At 40.4% G+C, this 10,135-nt stretch overlaps 1 protein-coding gene across 1 annotated transcript in view; it reads right to left on the bottom strand.

Moving 5' to 3' along the window:
- The window catches only part of LOC118427009 (aspartoacylase-like), a 7,688-nt gene extending 6,580 nt beyond the window's left edge, over window positions 1-1,108 (bottom strand). Inside the window, exons 1-2 of the mRNA XM_035836645.1 lie at window positions 967-1,108; window positions 56-323 (exon numbers count right to left, since the gene is read on the bottom strand). Of these exons, the coding sequence (XP_035692538.1) occupies window positions 56-280 (225 nt within the window). The 5' untranslated portion in view covers window positions 281-323; window positions 967-1,108. The remainder of the gene's footprint in view (window positions 1-55; window positions 324-966) is intronic.
- Window positions 1,109-10,135: the final 9,027 nt, after the last annotated feature.

Genomic DNA, 10,135 nt, shown 5'->3' with positions numbered 1-10,135 from the left:
TGTAGGATCTGCTTGGTGATTAGAAGTTTACCACTGTGACAACAAATCTACCCACCTGAAATGTTCCCGGCGTGAACTGTCTGTTGAGATTCACGTCGATGTAGCGTCTACAGCGCTCCACGGCGCGAGGGTTAGCGATACACGGGACCGTGAGAAAACTGGGCCTGGTGATGGCCTCCTGGTTCTGTAACCATCGCTTCACCAGGTACACGCCCGACATCTCGTTACCGTGGGTACCGCCAAACACGGCCACCCTCCGTACAACCTGCGCTGTCGACATGGGGTCAGGGGTTATTGGCGTTTCTACAGTTTTAACAGGATACCTGGAAGGGAGAAAAAAATCTGTTTTTTTGATATATGTAGTTTCAAGAGTAATATTCTTAACATAATTTATTCCAACACACTGACACATACAAACACTAAAACATGCCCACACACACATATGCACACACACACACACACATGCACACACACAAACACACCGACACAAACTCAGTCACAGACACACATACACCTACACACATTAAATACGCACACACACACACATGCACACATATACAGAAAAGCCATATGAAGTACTTCATTATCGTATCAACTTATGTAACATTATTGATCAAAGTCCACTATTAAAGAGAGTATAACTTAAACAGCTCCCGGTCTTGACCCGTTATATTATAATGGAAAGCTCAAGTTAATGTGAAGTGAACGATTACTGAATTTCTCCTATTCAATCTCGTGTTATCTAAGACATCTCACATTTTATCGTAAACGTCACGTGAAGGTTATAATTCACACAATCACAGAAGACAAGGTAATTTGCCCTCTTGCTTGGGGAGGGGGGTGGAAATTATGGGGAGGGAAGGGGCACTCGTGGGATCTCAGTCAGGAAGTAGACCAATGTTGATGTCGATTTCTACGTCAATATAACGTGCATCCAAACTGCTGAGACATTTTTCTAGGACCTACCTTCTCCATGAATACCAGGGTTTCTGCTGACACCTACGAGCCGACGTTTACATGCCTGTAGGCTGTAGGTGGCCTTCAGGCCGGTAACCTCTTCCGGGGTCAATCTCAATTATGGGCGCCTCCTGTCGACTTACTTCTATACAACAGTCCATCTTGCTATGCCTATGTGGATGATGACATCCGACTTCCGCAAGCGAATTAAGTTTCGACGTTTCCAACAAAAAGAAAAGCTTTCAACTGTACTTTAAGTCATGAAATGTTAGTATGTCGTAGATGGCAAAATTATCGGAAAACCGATAACGTTTAATTTAGTGTCATAGAACACCAAAGTCAATTCTAACGTCAAATTAAAGAAGATGTGAAAGAACAAACTTAAGACTCTGTCATCTATTATATCATATTCTGTGAGTTGAGTCATTTCATCAACCTTCATGACCACGAATATTTCAACTGTCCTTGGTACATAACATCTTTATCTAAACAAAAGTCAGTTGCCCGGCCAAGGGTATATTGGATGTAAATCAGTAGTGATGTTTGCTGACTACCTTTATAGTAACACATTTGACTGGCACAAAACTCTGCGGACGCCATAATGCCGCTATACGGTTAACCAAACACAACAGCACTGTGCAATGTGCTAATGTTTATTGTCATATAAGGCATTTTGTGATAGAACTGATAAAAAACAGCGGCATATTTTTACGTTTTTGGATTGTGACGATCGCAGGAATGCATTTTTGGTCAAGCGAAAATAAACTTTAGTGTGCGCATTGATGTCATCCATAGAAATGCTTTCCTTTCCTGTATTTACATGGATTTTGATACCTATATCATACTTATGATATTTTCATGATGTTTGTGAATATCATTAAAATTCAAATAGCCAGCATCAGACAATCAACATCAGGGTACACGTCAGTCTAATCCTGAGTTGTTTGTCACACTCCATCACCGATCAGCCACTGACGGACGCGACACACAAGAAGCGCCAACTGAAGATATTCCGACTGGATTGAAAGGTATGCTTATGTCATGTGATTGTCATTAACCCTCAAACAACTCAAGGAGGTCATTTTGGACCCAGTCGTATATTTTGAAGTGCCATTTAAAACATTTTGGATAAAAACATCGATCCTTCAGTGACTCTAATCTATATGTAAACATCTACTATTACCGCTCTTAATCTATAAACCGAGATTGATGAAGTACTGTCCAAACTACAAAAACTATAAAATAATGTCTTTGTTGAATCCGAATAGGGTCCATTTAGACCCCAGAAACGTACAGTTGTTAAAAAATGAATTTTGATGTCCTTACTATGTAGTTTTGGATTCATGATTACTTGATTACTATGCAGTTTATTATCGGGACATAATATTAGTACCGCTATGACGGTGCGTTTCTATTCTATGGGTCTTCTGACCCTTTCTGTCTAGATCATGATAATGAGTAAGAAATATTGACACACAAACATGTCGAAATAAGCAAAACAACATTAACGTTAATATTCAACCAGCCAGCTTCAGACAATCAGCAACGTCATATCGTTAAGACTATTTTGAAACTGTTTGTTACACACTTTAATGGGACAGCTACGGAATATTCGAATACTTTACTTACAAACATAGAAGCACAAAAAAATTAGAGCTTCCTTATTTTCTATATATCTTGTCTCACTGACTTTGAAATACTTAGTCTTTCAGTAGTCTCCAAGCAGACCCAACGGTGCCTTGGAGATAGTATCAAAGCTGGCAAAGGGGTATAGCCGGCCAAAGGGAGATAGCCGGCTTAGGGAGTCAAACGGGCACCTGGTGCCGCTATACTAAGTCCCTTGCCAGCTTTGATACTATTTCTAAGGCACCGTAGGGTCTGCTTGGGGACTAGTCTTTCATAACAATGTTGAAATAATGGTCCTCTCCGCCAAACTTGCATATGTTGTACGTGGAATTCCTTTTCTCTGGCAGAATTAAGTCAATGTTAACCTTTTCAGAATGAAATATACGGCTGCCTTCCACATTAACAAAATATATGCATGATGATATACATATATACCACATGTATGAAATGTATTCCACGAAGGTATTATGAGAATTCGTAAATCAAGCCCTTATTTACGTAATCACTGTTATTGTTCCACTCCATAAATGACACATATTTACCCCTATTCTGATGTTGGCTTTTCAGGTATAACGCCCGAACGACTTTCGCTAGAGCTGGTGACTTTTCCCAAAATTTAAATGGCAAGAATTTCACAGTTTTTCAAGTTTTGGCGTTTGCTATTGCAATCGGATGTTAACGGGCAATTTCTTAACGAAATTCGTTGATTTCTGTTCCAACAATGTATTCAAGTTTCATGTTTTCTTGGTAGATTTTATTACATAAATAAAATCTTATGCAGTTAAGTTTATTTTTCATGATTAATTTTACATAAATTATGCTAATTTGATAACGTATTCGGCCAAAATCCAAGATGTCAGACCATTGTACCAGATCAGATTATTATCCCTTATTAAACTTCATAACTACCTGTTACTTTTGCTTATAAAAAGTATTCAAATGAACGTTTCTACTCTATCCTTACAGAGAGGCGCATGAATGTAACAACGGGAAAGCATTTTCCTGTCTTTAACAGTCGAAGTATGACATTCAAATGATACAAAGTGTATGAACACATCAGTTCCATTTCTTGGTTCTCTAGCGTTTTGTATTCATATATTTAGCAGGTCTATATGAAAACATGTGTGAAAGATGAAACTTATAAAAGATGAAAATAAGTTTTGTAACAGTTGCTTAAGCCTGACTACGTTCATCTCCTTTGTGAACCAAGTCCTTTCCTTAAAGGTATCTTTGTTGCGAAGGTACAAACTTGTTCATAACACTTGTCCATAAAACTTTTCACTTTTCCAGTGAAGCATATTCTTATTCAATATGCAAAGAAAAATGTGCATGTGGCGTTACAAAGGAACCCTGCTGTTCTGTTTAGGTGAAAGAACACCATGGGAGGAAAGCTGCGACACCTGCTGATTTTCCTTCTCATCATCCTGAAGGAGCCCAACTCGCCAGAAGCTGGCTGCAGCTGTGAACCCTCATCACAATGCAGATGCATCAACATGGGCCTCACCAACATCCCTCAGGACCTCCCAACAACCATTAACCTGTTACATCTAGAAGGTAACAAGATAACTAGCATTCAGTCTGGTTCATTCACAAACCTAACTCAACTCCAAGAGTTGGAGCTGTCCGAAAACCAGATAACAATGATTCAGATAGGGACATTTGCAAATCTACCCCAACTCAAAGTGTTGGACTTAGAAGACAACAAGATCGCAACGATTCAGCCCGGCACATTTATAAATCTAACCCGTTTAGAAGATTTGACGCTGTCCTCTAACCAGATAAAAGTGATTCAACCTAATTCATTTGCATATCTATTCCAGCTCTTAAAGTTGTGGCTGAGTAACAATCACATAACAAAGATCCACCCTGGTGCACTTTCTCACCTGCCTTGTCTAGAACAGCTGGACATATCTGAAAACGAAATAACAGAGATTCCTTCTGGCCTCTTTTCAAATCTACCCCATCTGCAAAAACTGTACCTGAGTAGCAACAAAATATCAGTGATTCAGCCTGGCACATTTGCAAATCTAAAACTCCTTGACAATTTGTGGCTGGACAACAACCAAATAACAATGATTCAGTCTGGTGCATTTACACACCAAACCTGCCGGCTAAATGAGCTGGGGTTGTCCTCGAACAAATTAGCAACAGTGGAACTTGATTTCTTTGCTTATCTAATCCACTTGGAAAAGTTGAACCCATATATAAGCCTAGAACTTGACGACAATCCCTGGCAATGTGATTGTAGAATGGTTCCCCTTAGGCTGAATATTACGGAATTTGAAGGAGCAACATCAGTATTTAGACCAGAATTTGTAGACCAAATATTATGTGCCCAACCCGTCAAAATCCGTGGAGAGAAATTTATGGATATTAATCCTGAGGATATGATATGTGAAGAACCAACCACATCAACACTCCCTATTGATGTCCAAGTAACCACCAACAAGTCTTACAATGGCACGATCACTTCTCGCTATCACTGGTGCTTTAAGCGCAATGCTGGCTCAACAGCAGGTGATAGATACAAAACAGGCAAAACAGGAGCGACGCTAACTTCGCCGATTGAAATCACTTCAGGCAAACCAAAAAGTACAAGTTCTCATGAATCTGATCCTAGGCGCCCCCTATCTACCATAATTGGTTCTGTCTGCGGTTCAGTAGCTGGTATTGTCCTGATTGGCACCACCATTATCATTATCTGGTGCATGAGGAGGACCCAGCATCCTTCTTCAGGACAGAACCCAAATACTGGTGTTAGCAACAGAAATGCGTCTCAGTCAGGTAAGGGCCAGTCCCAGGCTAACATTCAATCCTTGACAGTTGGAAATCCACAGCTAGATGCCTTAAAGCCGAATCCTATGTACGCAGGTATGGCAACAACGCCAAAGGTGCCAATTTCTGTAACAACCAGTGGATATGGCCACCAGTATGAAGATATTGATAACCACCATGATCAGACAGGGCAGGGCCAGCTTCAGGCTAACATTCAGGCTCAGACAGTTGGAACTCCATCACATCACAAAATGCTAGCAGCCTTAAAGCCGAATCCTATGTACGCAGGCGTGGGAACATCACCAAAGGTGCCAATACCTACAGCAATGGTCAGTGCCAATGATCAAAACCCGATAGGACAGGGTCTGCTTGAGGTTGTCATTGAATCTAAATCGAACACCACAGCTACTGTAACTACCATTGGTCATGATGAAATAGGGGGCATCCAGTCTCAGGACACCACCCACTCTTTGGATGCTAGAAATCCTGTTTATGGGCCAGAGCATACAGCATCAAAGCTGAGTCATCTATACACTGCCGAATGCCATGGCCAATCTCGGACCAACACTGAATCCAACACACACTCCACAGCTACTGTAGTGACCAGTGGTCAAAGTCAGACAGGACGGGGACAGTCTCAGGCCACCACCAAATCTTTGGATGCTAGAAATCCAACTTATGGCCCAGAGCCTTCAGTCTCAAAGCCGAGCCATCTGTACAATGTTGGATGTCATAGCCAGCCTCATACTAACACTGAATCCAACACACACTCCACAGCCACTGTAATAGCCAGTTGTCATGATAACATAGGACAGGGTCAGTCTCAGACCAGCACACACACCACAGCCTCTGTAGGGACCAGTGGCAGTGGTAATGATCAGATAAGGCATGGTCAGTCTCAGGCCATCACTGAATCAAACACACACATTACAGCTTCTGTAGTGACCAGTGGTGATGATTTAAAAGAGCAGGGCCAGTCTCAAGCCAACATTCAATGTCTGAAAATAGAACATTTATCACATAGCGAAGTGTTAGCTGCCTTGAAGCCAAATCCGATGTACGTAGGTGTGGGAACAACACCAAAGGAGCCATCATCTACAGTAATTGCAAATGACCATGATCATGAGATCACCAAAGCCAACAAACACCACAGCTAATGCCATGACCAGTAGTAATGATCAGAGAGGGCATGGCCATTGTCAGACCATTGATGAACCCAACACAAACACCACATGCACAACTAGTGTATCGGCCAGAAGCGACAACGCAGGGCAAAACCAGTGTCAGGCCGTCACAAAATCAGTACAAACACCACAGGTACTGTAGTGACCAGTAATCATAGTCAGGTAGTGCGAAAACAGTCGCAGGCCTTCACTAGTATGGTTTCCCAAAGAAAGGTTTCAAATTTAAATTGTTTTCCAACGTAGAATTTGCACAACAAATAAAACAAGAAGCTGAAATACATGGTAGCGACCGGTATTTTATCTACTGTTGCTTATTTTCTTTCTCTTTGCCCACTTGGGGTTAGGCTACAGCAAGTAGATTTTATGGATGACATCAGCGCGCGCGTTAATTTTCGACTGATGACTGTAGTTATAGAAGTGAAACTAAAAACTTACATAGTTTTAATATTGGCTCCAATATGGAAGCCATGAGTGTAGTTGCCATGTTGGTAAATGATACCAGTCTACCACTTATTGTGTCACATCTACTACACTTGAATACAGAAATAAATGCCTTGTAGGCTGTGATACCATGTTTTGTCGCTTCACTTCTTTTTTTACGTTTATTGCGTATATTTGGAAAATTTAGCCATATTTGTTTTTTAGACATCTTGTTTTTTTCGCCCTTTCTCACTATTGTTGCAGTCTGCAGAGGATGTCATCCATAGAATTTGTGGCCTTACTATAAATGTGTATACATCAACTCACGACAGGTGATAGCAGACGCTGGTTAAATACAGCATGCGACACAGCTTTATTGAGGAGTATTCGATAAATACGCCTGTAACTTTGAGATACTTCGTTGTAACACCAAGACATTTAGCACATATTTAGAGTTCGTTGACTACATTATGATGACGACATAATTGTTTTTAGGTTATCAGGTTTTCGGGGGTAAGTACCCGATCGAGCCCAAGCGGTGACAGCGCAGAAAGCTTTCAAATTTTACCTGATCTAAGACTTTCTGATCAAGATTTGATTTATCCGAGACTTTTTTTTTATACGAGTTGTTCATTCTTGTGGTCAAAATAAAAAACGGCGATTTTTTTCAATATTTTTGTCAGGGACCCGAAAAGTCGTGTTTAGTCGAATAAGGGGCTATTTTCTGACATGGGACCGTAGAAAGACGTCATCGTATGGAGAGTACATAACTTAAACTCAAGGATATGTTGTTGTTGTTTATTTGTTGTTTATTAAGAAACCTTTTAGCCCTTACGGGCTAATCTTCCAAGGTTCAATCAACATGAATCAACATGACAATCAACATGAATACATACATTTTTTTAAATACAACAATCACAAAGTATTTACAATAGAGCACAGAGGTCAGAGGTCTAGATGACAATGTTTGAGATGGCTTGTTTAAAACTGGACAGTGTATACAGTGACTTAATGTTAGATGGCAATGAGTTCCAGAGCATAATTGCTCGGTACAGGAAGGTACGTTTTCCACTGTTTGTTTTAGGTTTGGGTAGTCTGAAGTTGTTGGATACAGAAAATCTAGTATTATACATGTGGGATGAATTAACTGGTATGAAGGAATTGTACACATTTTGTGGTTCGTGGCTAGTGAGGATTTTAAAGAACATAATCAGAGTACTTCAAGAGAATCTCTTTCTCACTGTAGGCCAACCAAGCTCAAGATTGCATCCGCCTAACAGATGTGTCCGATGTACATTTTAATAACAGTCTACACGCTCTATTTTGTACAAAGAGCTGTTGCAATATGTGCTGATTCTATAAAGTCCTATAGACAAAACACGGAGTTTTCTGTTCTGAAGTGTTCATCTAATAAAATGTTGCAAATGAAATCTTCGTGTTAATGTTGTATCTATTTATGTACAGTCGCTATCATCAAGCAACTTTAATATTTGGCCAAGGACAAACTTCTGCTCAAATCAGTAGGTGGCGCTCGCAAGCGACGGACATAATTTTGGAGCCCCCGAATCTTTGTCAATGTTTCAAACCTTTGTAATAAGATAGTAAAATAGTTTCTGCATTGCCAAATGAAGTCAGTTTTAAACCATGTTTCTGATGCATAATCTTGTGTCAAAATTGGAAACAAAACTGCGGCATATTGTCTTATTTTGCGGTCAAAACACTGCAATCAGGACGCAGTCGAGCTACCCCCTCCCCCTTCGTAGATAACGTAAGAGACACTTACATTCATGGAGAAGAAGCTCAACCTGTTGAAGTGCTTCCACCACTGAGAAGGTTCAACAGCAGAGGGCTAATTTGTCATAAGAGTCCTCGCAGGTAAGTTTCTGTTGCTCATTTTTCATCGTTACTGTGTGACTTGTTAACTTCTCGTTGTCTGCTGACAATGTCAACAAAGAGGCAGACCCTGGCGAGGTGCTTTTGAATTACAGGTGGCGCGCGCGCGCGTGTGTGTGTGTGTGTGTGTGTGTGTGTATGTGTGTGTTTGTGTTTGTTTGTGTGTCTGTGTTTGTGTGTGTGGAGAAGATGACACAAGTCTCGGACCTCGTTATCTCGCAAGACAAGGTCATTCCATGATCAAGGTGAGCAGACATCGGAAATTTGGAGGGAGGTGTATTACGTGCGTCGATGTAGGTTAGACATCCAGGTAATAAGATACACCAAAAATTATTTACTCAAGCAACTGGAAATGGTTTTGGAAACGTTCAGACGTTTCGAATGGAATCCACTATCCTTCGTCAGTGACACTGAAGTGATCTAGAAGAAACAGGTCTTTTATAAAATACTCTAACTATGTCTATAAATGAAGACAATTTCATATGTCCAATAGGAAACGTTGTTAGACAATTCAGACAGAAGAAAAATTTGGATGCCAAAGAAAAACATTTAGCTCCTGCAACTAAAGCAACTCATTTGCATTAGCTGTGTCTTAGCCTTGGTATCCTTTGAAATCCAAATTGTCTTCAGCTTGATTTTGCCTTACCTTTGTTTTCTTTGGAATCCAAATTGTCTTCTTAGCTATCCACATACCAAAAATTATGCATATCCGTCTTCACGTTCATATATTCCCATTAATGATGCAAATGATTTCGTTATTTGCAGAATTAATTTGTACTGGCATTTCTCTCTTTCTCGGCTATAAATGTGACAAGGTTTCAAGCCCTATCATGCATGGAATGCAATCGATTTATAAACTTTCTTCATTAATTATGCAAATTAGCTTTCATATTGCACAGATAGTATTCCACCATGTAAGTTTTAACTTACGCCATCTAGATACCAAACGTCCTGACGATCCGTCAACACGTTCTCGAGTTATTCTCGTCCAAAATTTAAAAGGAAACCGACGTCTGCAGTTAAAAATACCCGTTAGAGGCCCAAACGCTCAACATTTACTCAATGAACCAAGGGCTATCTACAACTCATAAATCACGAACACAGCATGTCCAGGACCAAGATATAAGAAATAGAAGTTCCCTGTGTACAGTACCTTAGCAAACTGCTACGTACCCATTTTCGAACTTGCTCTTCGTTTTCTCGACTCCTACCCACCTGCCAAATATCATAAGGATCCATCAAAGGCTTCCCGAGTTATGCTTTTAAGAATCTGTCAGACA

This window comes from Branchiostoma floridae, chromosome 12, assembly GCF_000003815.2.
Source record: "Branchiostoma floridae strain S238N-H82 chromosome 12, Bfl_VNyyK, whole genome shotgun sequence".
Classification (NCBI taxonomy): domain Eukaryota; kingdom Metazoa; phylum Chordata; class Leptocardii; order Amphioxiformes; family Branchiostomatidae; genus Branchiostoma; species Branchiostoma floridae.
This window is presented reverse-complemented; position numbering and strand designations above follow the sequence as displayed.